Genomic DNA, 16,077 nt, shown 5'->3' with positions numbered 1-16,077 from the left:
AGAGAAATCCGCTGAAAGCCTGATAGGGGCTCCTTTGTAGGTAATTCTTTTTTGTCGTGCAGCCCCGAGTATTCTTTCTTTGTCATTCCTTTTTGCCATTTTTACTACTATATGCCTTGCAGTAGGTCTTTTTACATTGACAAATCTAGGAGATCTGAAAGCTTCCTCTACACACATTTCTCCCTCAATCCCTAGATTTGGGAAGTTCTCTTCTATAATTTCATTAAGTACACTTTCTGCTCCATTTTCCTTTTCTACGTTCTCAGGAATTCCTGTGATCCTTAAATTCTTTCTCCTCATTGAATCTGCTATCTCTCTAATACTTTCCTCATTCCTTTTAATCCTTAGTTCTCTTTCTTCCTCTGTCTGGAGCCATTCCGCCTGTCTATCTTGGATTATGCTAATTTGTTCTTCTATGGAGTTTACCCGGGCATTCAGGGAATCCGTATTCTGTTTTATCTGGTCCATTGTGTTTTTCATCTCTAGTTATTCTGTTTGATTCTTCTTTTTAATTTCAATCTCTTTTGTGAAGTAACTCCAGAACTCGGCTTGTTTCTCTATCTTTCTCTCTACCTCATTGAGTTTTTTGATTATAGCTACTCTGAACTCATTTTCATTTAGTTTACCTAATTCCAAGTCCTCAGGACTTAATTCTATGTTTTTATTGTTTTCCTTCTGGTCTGGAGCTTTTATAAATTGCTGCATGGTAGAGGAGCGGTTTTTTCGCATGGTGGTAGAATTCGGTTGCAGTTACTGCCTGTCGCCACTAGATGGGGGTCGAGAGCCAGGTGTTCTGAGCTCTCTGCCTTCGGGCAAGATGTCGGCACCCAGTGCGTTTTGCTGGGGCAAGGGGTGGTTTCTCTTCCGCGCTGATCTGGATTCGATCAGTTCTGTTCTCTGGTCTCCCAGGGCCCTGCGTTTATGGGGTCCCCACGCACGGAAGCTTTGCCCCCTCAGTGGGTTTCCACTGTACCGGCGGCAGGAGTCCTAGATGATCCCTTGGTCGCGCGGCCCCTCCCCCGCTCCTTCCCGGACCCACGCGCGATCCCGGTTTCTAAGGGATGGAGCGATGTTCTCTCTTACTCCGTTCCAGCTCCTCCAAGGCGGGCAGTAAGTAGGGGCTCCGTCTTCTGTCTTTTGATACTGTAGGTCTTTGAGTCCTGGCATTAGCTTCATTAGCTGAAATTCAGGTTTTGTTTTTGTTTGTTTTTTTTTCAGTCCTTTGTTGTACTTTGGAGGGGAGAGAGTCCCGGGTCAGCTCACTCCGCCATTTTGCTCCCTGAACAGTTTTTAATGACAGAAATTGAGACTTATTCAGCTTTGAATCTCCAGCCTCTACCACGATGCCTGGCATATGTGATTGGCATTAAGTAAATATTTAAATAAAGTGGTTAATAACAAATGTGGCTCCAGAGTCTAACTGAACAAAGTAGTTTAATATTTTCATTGTTTTTTAAATGGAGCATACTCTTCTATTTTGGGTTGTAACTGGATTTAAAAATAAAACTGTTAGACTGAAATGAGTTTACGTTATTTTAATTCTCTGCACTAAATTTCTTCAGAATCTCATTAGAATTTTCAGAATGTGCCCTGGTTTTAAGTTTGACAGCAAGCCAGCACTATCCACTAGAGCTTTCTGTGGTGATGAAAATGTTCTGTATCTGTGTTCTCCAGTATGGTAGCCACTAGCCACATGTGGCTGTTAAGCATTTGAAATGTGGTTAGTGGAACTGCAGAACTGACTTTTTATTTAAAATACAATTAATTTCAATTTAAATCACCATGTGTGGTTAGTGACTACTGTATTGGATACCGCAGGTTTAGACATTCTTGCTAATAAAAACTAACATTAACTTCATATTTTATGGTTTATAAAGGACTTTGTCATTAGCTCTTGCCCCTTCCTTTCTCTTTTTTGGCCACTTCTCAAACTTTTATCAAAAGCTTGCATATGACTGTGAAGAATACAGTAGTAAATTAGATTATGAATTAAGATGACTAATGAGAGCGCATGTAATTTGAAGTTTAACCAGACAATGCAGGAAGGGAGATGATTAAAAAAAATTCAGCCCAATTCTTGAGCTTATCTCTTGAAACACTATTGGCCTATTTTAGTGTGTGAACTATAGGAGGTTGAGAAAGACACATAAAACATAGTCTTGCTTTTCATTAAATCTATATTTGAATGTAAATTGTCTTTTGGATTGGTGGGTGACTAGGGCATGCCAGTGTAGAAATCCTCTTCAAAGTGAATGATAAAATCATCCTGATTTCTCTGCTGTCAGACCTACTGATATCCAAACAGCAAGTACTATGGGAGATATAAAACATGGCCTCTCTTCTCAATAAAACAAAGTGAGGAGAATTTTCTCCTTTGGAGACAAATCTGAAACTCACTTTATCTGCCTCTTGATCAGCTTTCTCAAACTTAGTGCTACTGACACTTTAGACCTGTTAATTATTTGTTTTAGAGGGCTGTCCTATTCATTTTAGGATGTTAGCAGCATAACTGGCTTCTGCCCACTAGATGCCAGTAGCACCCCTCGGTTCTGACAACCAAAAATGTCTACAGACGTTGTCAAGTGTCCCTGGGGGCAAAACCACCCCGTCCCCCTCATTGAGAACCACCGTTCTAAGTATACTCTAGTTACATATAAATACTTGGACCATAAGTTGAACGGTAATCTATTATTCTACTTCATTTGCCCTTTGGGGAAGTTCTGTTCCCCAATATCGTTTCTAAGGAGCCCAGAAATGCAGTCGTCTCATGTTTTATCCAGGAGCTAGATGTTCTGTGAAAGTAGGAGAATCATTTAGATTTTCTAGCCCAGTATACTGCCAGGAAGCAGTAGATCTGATCACATTTTATAGATCAAAAAACAGACTCAGGAGGAATATGCTTTGACAAGTTCATTTAGCAGGTGGTAGAGATTTTGAACCTAAGCCTTTTGTCTCCAGATGATATGTATATAATACTTACCTGTAAAAAAGAAGATACCAGAATTTTGACTAGAACTACTCTGATAGCAGCAGTACAGTTTAGAGATTAGAAATTTGGACCAGAGCTAGGATTAGGGTGAGGCAGGCAAGGTGCCTAGGGTGCAAAATTTAAAGGACATTCACTCTTCACTCTCAGGTTCTAGCCCTGACTGGGAGCATTGGAGTCAGACTGCCTGGATCGTGTCCTGGTCTTGCCTGCTATTAGTTAGTGATGTTGGATAAGTTACCTAACTTCTTGTTCCTCGGGTTCTTTTTCTGTAAAAAGGAGATGATAATGTCTGTCTTATAGGATTTTTGTGAAAAATGAGCCTGTACATTTAAAGTACTTATGAAGTGCACAGTACGACTTCATTATTAGTCTAGTAAACGTGATGTTCGGATGCACATCTGAATCATTTGGGGAAAAGAAAATGAATTTTCTCCATGTTTAATTTCAGAAACCTGGCAAAGATTGCTGAAGTAGAACTGCCAGAAATAATAGCTACTGTGTCGGGGAAATAAAGAGTACTATAAAAATGTGGACGGAAAAGAGTTCTTCCTATTTTCTAAGTAAATAGCAATTCAGTATCCTTGGTTGTCTTCAGTAGTAGTAATATGATGACTGTTGCCAAAACAGTATTACATTGTCCATTTTAAACAGTTGATATTTAAAAAATAAAATATTTTGATAAATAAAAGTATGCAAAAAATGAAATTGGAGAAAAACAGAAAACACTCAACTAATTCGAACTTTACGTTATTTGATATTATAAGCTTAATGCTAAATATGTGTACTATTTTTGTACTTTTTATATTACCTAGAATAGTCTTTGGTACTTAGTAAATATGGATTCTCAATGGACCACTGCTCCAATACCCCCTTTCCATCCTCTCCTCTCACCCCCAAAAGCAGTTGGAAACGTGTGGGCTGTGTTTACCTGTCATAATGACTAGTGGGCACCTTTAACAGTTAGTAAGCTAGAGCTAGGAATGTTGCATCTTATACACTTCTGTGGTGCCACCCTGTGATGTAAAGAATTATCCTGCCTAGAATGTTCGTAGCATTCTTATAGAGAGACACTATGCTAGAAAACAACAGTTTTTCCTTCTCTTCTTTGAAATCAATATTAACTGTCTGGTAAGTTCTTAGTCATTTTGTTAGCTGCTGAATAAGACATTATGTCTGCCCTGAAGGAGTTCATACTTCAGTAGAGTAGACTTAGTGTGAAAAGTATAATGATAGAAATATCTCTTAAGATATAGAGGCAGTGAGTGATTTATCTGAGGCTGTGTGACTTTGACATTTGCATTGTTTTGGGAATCCTAAGGGAAGACTGCTAGTCATAAGGAGTAGTTTACTGAGGTTCAGATATGAGATATCTTTGCTCTATTCAGAGATCTGCAAGTAGTTTGTCACCTTTAGAAAATGGATTGCAAGTTATAGTTAAAGTTGGAGAGGTAACATACACTGTGTTAAGGAGCTCGGTCTTTAGAGTGAGAAAGATTCCTTGGGGTACTAGTTAAAATGCAGATTTTTGGAGTTCTGCTCCAGAGAGTCTGACTTGATATGGATACAGTCTGACATTTTCTTTTTAATTCGATTGCATTTACAAAGAAATCCAAATTGCCTTTTAACAACCCACTAATGGGTTGTAGTCTGCAGTTTGAAAAGCATTGGTTTAGACTTTAAAGCAACAATTCTGGCTTTAGCGTGCTTCAGAATAACCTGGACACATTATTCAAATAGATTCCTGGCTCCACCCCCAGAGTTGCTGATTCAGTAGATCTGAGGTGGGGCCTGAGAATTAGTATGTCTAACAAGTTCCCGGATAGTGCTGATATTGGCCCTGGGACTGCGTTTTGAGGACCACTGATTTATAGAGAATAGGTTGGAAAGACAAGTTTCCACTAGAATGTAGGCTCTGTGAGGACAAGGAATTTTGTCAGATTTGTTCACTGTCTGTTCTCAATGTCTCTAACAATGTCTAGCATATAGGACATACTCAGTAATTATCTGTGGAGTATATGACTTGATGCAGGGAGCTCAGTGAGCTCAGTCATTATACTTTGTAGTAGTACTAGCAGGAGGAAAAGACTTGAACCAGGGCCATAATAGTAGGAATAGATTGGTACAATGCTTCTGAAGGGAAATTGACAATAATGATGGAGTGTTGGGGTGGATTCTGACTCGTAGGTCATTGACTTGGGAGGCTAGGTGAGTAGTGGTACCCAGCACTTAGCAGCACATAATATATACTCATTAATATTTGCCATTACCAGGGAAGCTTTGTTGAAGTGATGGCTCAGATTGCAGTGGGTAGACCAATTGGAGGTAGTAAAACTAAAGCGTTAAATTTAGGAAATTATAGTTTGAAAGACTGTATCTTAAAGCATTAATTAATTGTACTTTTTTTCTTGATTTTTGGCTCACAAGAAGCTGGGTTTTGCTTTGTTTTGGAGCAGAGAAGTATAGAAAGTTTGGGTGATAGCAGACTGTTTTGGGAGCCTTTCTATATAATACGTTAGTCCGAATGTGTTTTATTCAACACGTAAGTGCTTATTTTGTACTGTGTGCTATGCTAGGTGCCCACTTTACAGAGATAAACCAGACATCACTTGGGGTCTCAAAAAGTAGTCCTTTGTTACCTTAGGAAGAACCCTAGCTGTTTTTAGTCTGGGATTTGCAGAGACTTAGATTTATTAGCTGGAATTGAGTTTAGAAGTAATGTAAGTCACCTTTTTCCCTCTTTAGATGAGGAGAATGCCCAAGAAAGATAAATGATTTGTCCACAAAGCTGATTAGTGGCCAAACCAGGAGTAACTGGCTTCCCGACTTCTGGTGTAAGGCTCTCTTACGCAATTAATACCACCACCATAATAATAACGTTTATTGATCACTGACTTTATGTTAGACTCTGGTAAATGTTTTACATGGATATCTTATTTAGTCTTCAGAACAACCCATGAGATGGCTATTGTTACTGTCTCTGTAAGAATAGTCTTCAGACAGGTCTAAATACTGAGTCTGCTAGAGGAATGGCTGCTGTGGGAAATTGACCTTTAGTTTACTTTTTCAGTAAGCCATTAGAGATGTGCTGGAATTGTTATTAGTATGATGTAGATACAGTACAAATCTAGAATTTCTAGAACAGTTGGAAGTGTCAGGAGATTATAAAAATCCCTGTGAGCAGCTTCTTGAAGGATCTGATAGAAACCTCAGGTGAGTTAGGCAGCATCCCAAGAGTATATCCTAGAGGAAAAAACAAAGTAAATGTAGGTCCTTGTGTACAAAATGACTGAATTAAATTTCACTTGTTTTTTTAAGGAACGGTTTGTTACTTTCTTGGGCAATTTCCTATAAGGTTCAAGCTCTCTAGATTAAACAGTAGAGAGAAAATGTGTTAGGAAGGAGGATGGAAGAGTTGTAAATATTTCCTTTCCTTCTTCCTTTTGCCTACTTCTCCCCCCCCCCCCACCCCCCCAATCACAGAAGCTGTCTTAGGGTGAGACGAGAAAATAGAAGTGGCTAAGCAGAGAAGGGTTGTCAATCCTTGTCATAATGTAAGAGGGAGGGGAATTTCAAGAAGTATGGAGGGTTGAGAATACCTGTAAAAGCATTAGCCTTGCGGTTTCTTTCTCCTTGGATGGGATAGACAGATGGAGAATTGAGCTTTTCCACCTTGAGGATTGCCTTTATAATGTTCTCAGTGTTCAAATCAGGAAAAGATGAATTTATGTTTTTTATGTTGTTTAAGAGTTAGAAAATATTGTATTAGGGAAAGATTTCCATAAAAATAGTTAATAATGGATTTGATATTAAATAGGATAATCTTTGATTACCAAAAAATTTCTTGTATGAAACTCTGCCTGGTAACTAAGGAATTACTGTAGAAAGTTTGTTGAAAATAGAAAAAGAAGGAAATTCTTCATTACTCTAAGGTAGCAAAAATGAAGTTTGATAATTTAAAATTAGTTTTCATTATTGCATACACTTGGGTAAGAATTAGAGATTGGTTGATTTTTGTGGTTGTATCAGTTTTGAAAATGGAAGAATTTTATAAACAGACTGGTAAGCAAAATATGTTTTGTCTATATGTCCTGTCATATAGAGTTATCTGTCCTGTCACTTAGAAGTCCTTAATGTTCTTTGCCTTAGTTATGGGAGAATAAACTAATGCAATCTAGGGCAGTAGATGGATTTCATTCAGAAGAGCAGCAGCTTTTATTGCAAGTTCAACAGCAGCATCAACCCCAGCAGCAGCAGCATCACCACCACCACCACCATCAGCAAGCTCAACCACAGCAGACAGTGCCTCAGCAAGCACAGACCCAGCAGGTCCTTATTCCTGCATCACAACAAGGTGAGACTGGATATGTTTTCCTACTTACAACTTGGAAATGAAATTTGTCATTTTCAAAGAGGAGAAATACTCTGGGTTTCTCTTTTCTATTGGCTGAGGGGAGTAGGTGTGTGTGTGTTTATATATAAATTTGTATAAAATGTGGATCCTATTTGTATATTAGTGATAAACAAGTCACTAATTGAAAGCCTGAGCTGATAGTCAGATAAGTTTATTAATATAATTGTATTAATTTATTAATATGTGTATTAAAATAAGTGTATTAATTTCTTTTGAGAAGGCTGCATAATGGTGGATTTCCTAAAATAAGTCAGGTCTATAAAGGTCTATTTACTAAGGTTTTCAGTATTTCATATAGTAAAATTATCTCATTTCTTTATGAAACTGATTTGTTCCTTCAAAGACATATTTGAATTTAGTTTTTATAAATATATCTTAAACGCTAGAGGATTTTTATAATTATGCTTTGGCAATCTGAAGTTTCAGTTCCCTGGTAATTTATTAAATTGACTGAATTAGATTTAAGTGAAGAGTAGATATATAACATATGTTAATTTATATTACTTAAAGGTAAGAAAAATAAGTGTTTATATACTGTGACCATAGTGCTTTGTACCTATGCAAGTCATTTTTTAATTTTGTTTGATTGAGGTCTTACAAAGGCTGTATGAAGTAGCTCTTAGAACATTTCACAGCTGAGGAAGATCTGGGTCCTGAAAAGGCTAAGATGCTTGATCCATTACTTGTAGTTTATTCTGTCATGACAAACATCTATTCAGTTATACAGAATTCCTAGGCATTTGAGTTTTGTAAGTCTTGTTATTGGAGAGGAGAATGAAGGGAAATGAAAAGTTATTTGAAGGTAACTGTTGACCCATTTGCCTCATCTGAAAGTATATGTAAGACTTAAAATTGATAGTGATGCACAGTAGAAATGTCTATTCGGGTTATTTTACTGTTTGTATCAAATAAGACTTTTAATATTTGGTTTTATTCTATACCTTGCATCAAATAATTTTATCCTTTTGGTCTATTTTGATGACTGTTCCTCCTATTGCCTTCAGGCCTGGCACTAGGGTTTTAGGTCATCGTAAATTAAAATTTGATTTTCTTCACTCAGAGAATATTAGGATAATGGAATTATCTGTTTATTCTCTGAAATTTGCGGGATCAAACATTTAGTTCCTTTTACACTTAAGTAGCATTACCATTATTTCTGATTTGTATCTTTTTAAAAGTTGATGGAAGTAACTTAAGATTCTGGCAGTTGTCAATTGAGAGAAAAGGGATACGTAGCTTAAAAAAAAACTAGTTATAACTTGTTTAGCTCACTTTTAATGGGCTAATAACTCATTCCAGCAGTAGCGTTATATCAGTAAAACAATTAATGCTGAGTTAGCAAGACAAGACTAAATTACATTTGAAAATTGCCAGTGTAAGAATGTGCAGAAATGTATATGTTTTTAGGTGTTATGCATCTCACTACTTTATGTTCCTAAGTTCCCTTGTCTGCTTAGTTATTGTTACTCAAATCTCTTTTTTTAATTGATGTTTTCCTGTATAAGGTGGGTATATTATAACTGTTATTTACCATAGAAATTTATAACTTTCTGAGACATCAAATGGTTGAATGCAGAAAATGTGGAAAGTATGAAAAAAGTTTTCCACATTGTATAACTTCCTTATGATTGTGAAATAGCCTTATGGTTCCTTGTTTGTATGTGTGCTTGTGTTTTTTTATAGCTGCAGCACCTCAAGTTATTGTTCCTGATTCGAAGCTGATACAACACATGAATGCATCAAACATGGTGAGGCTCAGAACGTGGCACTTTGGCTCTACTTATTCTAACCGAAATTATGATTGTGCCCAGATATGTTGTATGGTAACAACTTGAAGGTTATTCAAGACTTGAGCAAGTGCCTGTTTTATTTGGTTTCCTAAATATTGGATTTAGCAGCAGGTCTAAAGTTTAGCTTGATACTTATATAAAATTATGCAGTTTTATTTTGAAAATACCAAAAGAATGATGCTTTGTGCGAGCTATTTCACCACTTGGTATTTTTGGAAAACAGGTTTAGAGGACCTACCAAATATGTTAGGCCAAATATAGTTCTGTTTCGGAAGATTTGTTAATTACAAGCAGTCAGGAATGCTAAGAATTAGAACTTTATTTATTTATTTATTTTGAGGAAGATTAATCCTGCGCTGACTACTGCCAATCCTCCTCTTTTTGCTAAGGAAGACTGGCCCTGAGCTAACATCCATGCCCATCTTCCTCTACTTTTATATATGGGTCGCCTACCACAGCATGGCTTTTGCCAAGTGGTGCCATGTCGGCACCTGGGATCCGAACCGGTGAACCCCGGGCTGCCGAGAAGCGGAACATGTGAACTTAACCGCTGTGCCACCGGGCTGACCCCTAGAACTTTTTAACAATAAAAAAATGAGCTGTTTGGATAGTTGAAGATAACTATTTTGAGGATCAAACATTTAAAAACTTTTGCTCTGATGTAACCATAGCATAGCCTAGTAAATTTTATTACAATAGTAAAATGCTACTTTAAAATGCATTTTAACCAGTTGAATTTATTATATATTAGACTTGATATTTCTAAGTCCACTGAACTTCCTAAGTCCTTAAATTTTCAAATTTCACTTAGGGCATATGATGTTTCCCATCAAAATAGTATAGTATAACTGTAAAATTGAAAGAACTCCTTCAGGTCCTTAGAAGATCTTTACCTATTTCCTTAAAGGTTTTCTTTTTTATAAAACACTGAAGTCTGATTAGAATGGCTTTTCTTTGTTCTGTTTAAAATATGTAGACTGTTAGTTGTGTCTCAGCTCTGACAATTCATTCTTAAATTCAGCCAAATCTTTGATTTAAAGGAAAGAATCATTATTTTTAAAAAGATCGCTTAGCCTAGTGCTAACAATGATTTCCTTTTCAGATTTAGATTTTTTCTTAATGAAAAGCAGTATTTTAAAAAATCACTTCTGTTTGGTGAGTGATGAGTAATGAACCTCAAAGCTCATTTGTGATTTATAAGCCAGATAGGAAGCAGGGCTGACCTACTAGACAAATGTCTTCTTTATATATACCAGCGTTACAAATTTGTAACTTGATAAAATTGCAAATTTCTACATGATAGTAGAATTTGCAATTTTTAAATTCACAAAGTATCAAGGATCTCTGTTTGTACTTAGAGTTGAAGTTACTGGAATTGCTTCTTTTGTGTGAAAATCACAAAATTCCATGCTTATCATTTCTCAGGCAGATTTTTGTATTTTTGTTTTTTTGAGGAAGATTGGCCCTGAGCTAACATCTGTGTCCATCTCCCTCTATTTTATATGTGGGACACCTGCCACAGCATGGCTTGATAAGCTGTGCGTAGGTCTGCACCCGGGATCCAAACTGGGAAGCCCCAGGCCACCTAAGCAGAGAGTAGGTACTTAACTGCTACATCACTGGGCCGGCCCCTCACAAGGACTGTTGTTATTCAAAAAAATTCCATTTCAAGTCTAATGCCCCAAATTTCTTTTTAGGTTCCACCCTTAAAAATATAAAGTCTCACTGTAGAATCCATATTGCAGTTGGTACTTTTGAGACTGTTTCCTAGGGAATAACTTGTGTCATTTTAAAACAGAAAGTTTGGTAGAATAACTTGGAGTAGGGCCATCTAGTTTCGAAGTGTTTTGGGAGAGAATTTTGAGTTAAAAATGTGTTTGAAGAGACTGGCGCAAAATGAATGGCCCATCTTTTACTTATTTGTTACATCTTCTTGATTGTAAGGAGCATGTATATTTAAACAGATCATAGGTCAGAAACTTCAATCAGTAAAATGTACTAGTATTTATTTGTATTTTAGCATTTTACTTGATGTTTTCACTCAGCGTTTGCTCCATGTATTTATACATGTTCTGAAACATACCCTCAATGTCGACTCTTTACAAATAAAAGTTTTTTGGGTTTTTGTTTGCTTGCCTTCTTATTGCTGATTCAAAGACAACCATTAAAAACAGTTTTGATCTTTTTAGTAGCTATGTATGCTTTGGAAATGAACATGTTGAAAAATTATGTAATTCTGTAAGAAGGTGGGATACTGATAATATGTTAGGTGGGAGGCTATTTCAGGGCACTTATAAAACGGGACCTTATATCAAACCAGTGTTGCAGGTTTTCTTTATGATTGCTGTAATGCATTATTCATATTAAGGATATTTCATAGAATACAAGAAGAAATTTTCAGTAGTCAGTAATAAAAGATGGGTTGTGTGTGGTACATCACTCAACACGTATTTATTGATAGCAACTTGAATATGCAGAGCTGTGCAGGTGGTTTTTATGTCTTGTATGCTATATTTATATAAACTGCTATGTTAGTTTGCCAGGAGGGAGATCTATTAATCTTTATAAAATATGAATTATAGGCACTTAATATTCCTAAATAATACAGTAAGTAGTTGCCAATATGTTCCCTAAACTGAGAGTACCTTTCATTTGCCTATACAGACAAGATTTATTTTATATTGAGTACTTAAGTACCCTATCACCAATTTAAAATAAAGAGAACCTAGGGGGCTATAGCTGGATTCTGAGGACATAGTGGGAATTTCAGGCTTAAGATACAGAAATTACTTAGGCCTGTCAAGTGGCAACAACAAAACATCTTTTCTTGGAAAGCTGTACCTAGAGCCTAGACTGGATAGTACTTGTATTTCCTTAACCCACTTGAGTATAATTTTCCAAGTTTCATTGATTTCTCTGGCATTAGGATCTGCAAAACTTAGTTATATTTATCTCTTGATGCTTATTCAAATAGAGGTGCTTCTAAAAATGTATAGGTTAGATTGAGTATATGAAGGCTTGGTACCTTAAAAAACATCGAAGAGGGAGGAGGGGAAAAACTACCTATGTATAGTTACAGTTAGGTACATGGAAATACTTCAAGCACAGGATAAAAAAACAGTAAGAATATGGTATAATTTTTTTTGAGGAAAGAAGTCTTCAGAAACAGTAAATCAAGAATTTATTCTGGACTTAAAGAAATTCAGAGGCTAATCTCATGTATATTTTTGTAACTTAAATTTCAGATACTAACTCCATTTTAAAATGTAGAAATTAAAGTTTGTTGAAATTTTTTTGTATTAATAAAACTATGATTAGTATATGTTTCACCTAGATATAATGCCAATATTGTCACCTTATGGCATCTTAGAATTGCCAGCAGTACTCCAAGTATAGTCTTCTGATAAAAGGTTTTCTGTAGAGACCTTTTGATTCTAGTATAAATTTAAAATATTAAGATTTCTAAATGAAGATACTTAAACTTTTGCCTCAAGTATATTAATTGACAACAAGGAATTGGGAGTAAGGAAACAGAGTAGAAAAGGAAATAATGGAATGGATATTTCATATATTGTACAGCATTGTTAATGTAGCTGAGATTTCCTTAGAGCACATTCTCCCAGATGAAAAAACCCAGTTATATTATTCTGTCTAATTGCTTGAAATAATTAGGTAGGACATGTAGGCTAGATGATCTTAATTGTACCATTTTATAAAATGAGAGTTAGTCTTACTGTTAGAGCTTTTCATTTTACTATATACTAAATGATAAACTTCAAATACTGTTAAGATATGCCAGAGATAAACTGAAGTTCTGTTATGCACGTATGTGGTTTTGATTTTTTTCTTTGTTTTTCAGAGTGCTGCTGCTACTGCTGCTACCTTGGCACTCCCTGCAGGTGTGACTCCTGTTCAACAGATATTAACAAATTCCGGTAATCAGGAATAATAGAACCACTATTTATATAACTTAGAAAATTGTACCATATAGCCTTTGTTTTGTCTTCATTGAAAAATAGAAAATGTTAATATTTCTTTTATCATTTGGCTTAGGTTATTAAAAATAAGATTGAGGACTATAGCACATTAAAATGTAGTCGTTGAGGATGCGTAGAGGAGAATTGCACTTGAGCTTTTGATCTGTGAATGAGAATCCTATTATTGAATGAAGTATGATTATATAGAAATGCTTATTTACTTAGTTTTTTGCTAAATACATTTAACCTGCCAAATAAGTTAAACTGGACTAATTTGAATTAATTTGTGATATTAAAGTAAGTTCTATAGTATCTTAAGAGCAAATTTATTGCTTTCTATTTTACATAGTATCTCTGTGTAGACTGACAAAATTTGCTCGTGATTTTTGGCGTATTAATTTTTTTGTTTGTTTTGTTTTTGTTTTTTTTGAGGAAGATTATCCCTGAGCTAACTGCCACCAATCCTCCTCCTTTCGCTGAGGAAGACTGGCCCTGAGCTAACATCCATGCCCATCTTCCTCTGCTTTATATGTGGGACACCTACCACAGAATGGTGTGCCAAGCAATGCCATGTCGGCACCCGGGATCCGAACTGGCGAACCCCGGGCCGCTGACGTGGAATGTGCACACAACCACTGTGCCACTGGGCCGGCCCCAGCATATTAATTTTTGAAGAATTTATTTACATGGATTTTAAGTATTTTCTCTGTTATCTTAATTATACAATTACTTGTTTTGTTAATTTCTAAATTTGTGAAGAACAAACTTGGGGCTTATCTTGCTACATATTTTAATAAGATATAATTGTGTACTTTTATTCCTTTTTTAGTGAGGAAGACTGGCCCTGAGCTAACATCTGTTGCCAGTCTTCCTCTTTTTTGCTTGAGGAAGATTGTCACTGAGCTGACATCTGCAGTAGTCTTCCTCTATTTTTGTACGTGGGATGCTGCCACAGCATGGCCTGATGAGCAGTGCATAGGTCCACGCCTGGGATCTGAACCTGTGAACCCTGGGCCGCCGAAGCGGAGCACACAAACATAACCACTGTGCAACTAGGCTTGCCCCTATAATTATTTGCTTTTTAATTAATTCAAGATTCATTTAAAACAACATGTTAGAGGAATTCAGTTCTGTGTGTATAAGCCAGTCGTACAGTTAGTGTTATGTGGCAATGATGATTGGTTCAGCAAACTTTTGTTGTTTTTAAGCACTTTTGAAGCTAAGTACTGTGGTGCTTTGGTTCAAGATGTTAGCTTTCGGTCAAGATGTTAGTGAACTACTATACTTTCATTTCTTTAAAGCTTTAAAAACGAACAGTCCCTGAAACACTTGATTTTACTTGTTGTTCTCTTATGACTCCTAACATGTTAACAATGATAATTTAATCAACTTTCATAATCTCTTGTTAAAACGTGATTAGAAAACAGCTTTATAAAGATGATAAATATGGAAAATAAAACATTTTAGGCAATGTATTTGAACGTGGAAGGAAGTCAGAGAAGGTAAGGATTATACTTTACTATGTATGGATGACGGCCCTTAATAAAATTGTTAGACTTCTTATTTGATAATTTCTAGGGCCTTTGGTGGTTGATGTTCACTGTGAATTCATTTATTTTCACATGGTTGCTGCTAAAATGGTAACTTGGATTACATACATTTTGCTTTAGGCCAGCTTCTTCAAGTGGTCAGAGCAGCCAATGGTGCCCAGTATATCTTTCAGCCTCAGCAGTCAGTGGTTCTGCAACAACAGGTTATACCACAAATGCAGCCTGGTGGAGTACAAGCTCCTGTTATCCAGCAGGTAAAAGAATCGTGAGTTGTGATCACCATGGGGTTCTTTTTTATTCTTCTATATCAATTCTCTGAGTGGTTCCCTTCCCTTTTCCCATGGCTTTATCTATATAAATTCTTAGACTCTTCTCCAGTACAACACACCCTGTCATTCTGAATGCCTCGTGTATCCCTCGCAGCTTAATTTACATTCAATATGTTTAAGACTAAGTTGTTGTTATCCCTACTCATCCTTCATCATCCCCCTGAATGTGTTTTTCTGTGGGTCGCTGGTTGTACCACTCTCCATCCAGTCTCCTAAGCTAGTTATTTAGCATTCATTCAACAAGCATTTACTGTGTGACTACATATCAGGGTCTTTGCAAGGGACTGGAAATTCAGGAGTGAACAAGGCAGGTGTGAGTCTAGTTTCATGATGCTTATGTATTTTCTAGAAGAGGGTGTGTGGAATTCTCCCTTTCCCTTGCCTTCAGTATCCGAGGTACCATGAAGTCCTCCCAGTTCTTAATAGTTCTTTTTTTTTCAGACTGCACTTTTAACATATTTGCAGTCCTTTCATATGTTTGAAACATACGTTTCATATGTTTTCTTTTCTCAGACTCTCGTCACTTCCTTAGTTCATGCTCATGATTTTTTGCTTAAAAACTGTTCTATCCTCTTCATCTATTTCCCTGCCTCCAGTCTTGTGTCCTCCTGACTGCCACTCTATAGTCATTGTTCTAAAAATCTTATAATCTTTTTTTTTAGATTTTATTTTTTCCCTTTTCTTCCCCAAAGCCCCCCAGTACATAGTTGTATATTCTTCGTTGTGGGTCCTTTTAGTTGTGGCATGTGGGATGCCGCCTCAGCGTGGTTTGATGAGCAGTGCCATGTCCGCGCCCAGGACTCGAACCAACGAAACACTGGGCCGCCTGCAGCGGAGCGCGCAAACTTAACCACTCGGCCACGGGACCAGCCCCGAAAAGTCATTAAAATCTTTTAATGACTTCCCATTGTCTATTGGAAAAAGTCTAAACTCCTCAGCATGGTTTATAAGGTCTATTTTGGGATCTTGTTTTTTTTCATCTCTCCAGGTTTATTTCATGCCATGCTTCCAGTTGTTATCTGCCTCAGCTG

At 36.6% G+C, this 16,077-nt stretch overlaps 1 protein-coding gene and 1 non-coding gene across 7 annotated transcripts in view; both read left to right on the top strand.

Moving 5' to 3' along the window:
- GTF2A1 (general transcription factor IIA subunit 1) overlaps positions 1-16,077 on the top strand; it is a 47,799-nt gene that overhangs the window by 11,891 nt on the left and 19,831 nt on the right. The window contains exons 1-5 of one of the 6 annotated variants that reach the window (XM_023628207.2): positions 801-1,110; positions 7,136-7,340; positions 9,084-9,148; positions 13,050-13,125; positions 14,838-14,971. In XM_023628207.2, coding sequence (XP_023483975.1) covers positions 922-1,110; positions 7,136-7,340; positions 9,084-9,148; positions 13,050-13,125; positions 14,838-14,971 — 669 coding nt within the window. In that variant the 5' untranslated portion in view covers positions 801-921. Of the gene's footprint in view, positions 1-800; positions 1,111-3,974; positions 4,118-7,135; positions 7,341-9,083; positions 9,149-13,049; positions 13,126-14,837; positions 14,972-16,077 lie in introns of those variants that run through there. The other 5 variants (XM_023628208.2, XM_023628210.2, XM_070249373.1 and 2 more) reach the window with 5 other exon arrangements.
- Positions 8,377-8,520, top strand: LOC111770505 (small nucleolar RNA SNORA79). Its single transcript, XR_002803777.1, has one exon. It is a non-coding gene; the product is annotated as a small nucleolar RNA SNORA79 (small nucleolar RNA).

Source organism: Equus caballus, chromosome 24, assembly GCF_041296265.1.
Source record: "Equus caballus isolate H_3958 breed thoroughbred chromosome 24, TB-T2T, whole genome shotgun sequence".
NCBI classification, from domain to species: domain Eukaryota; kingdom Metazoa; phylum Chordata; class Mammalia; order Perissodactyla; family Equidae; genus Equus; species Equus caballus.
Note: the sequence above shows the minus strand (reverse complement) of the source record. Positions and strands in the feature narration are given on the sequence as shown.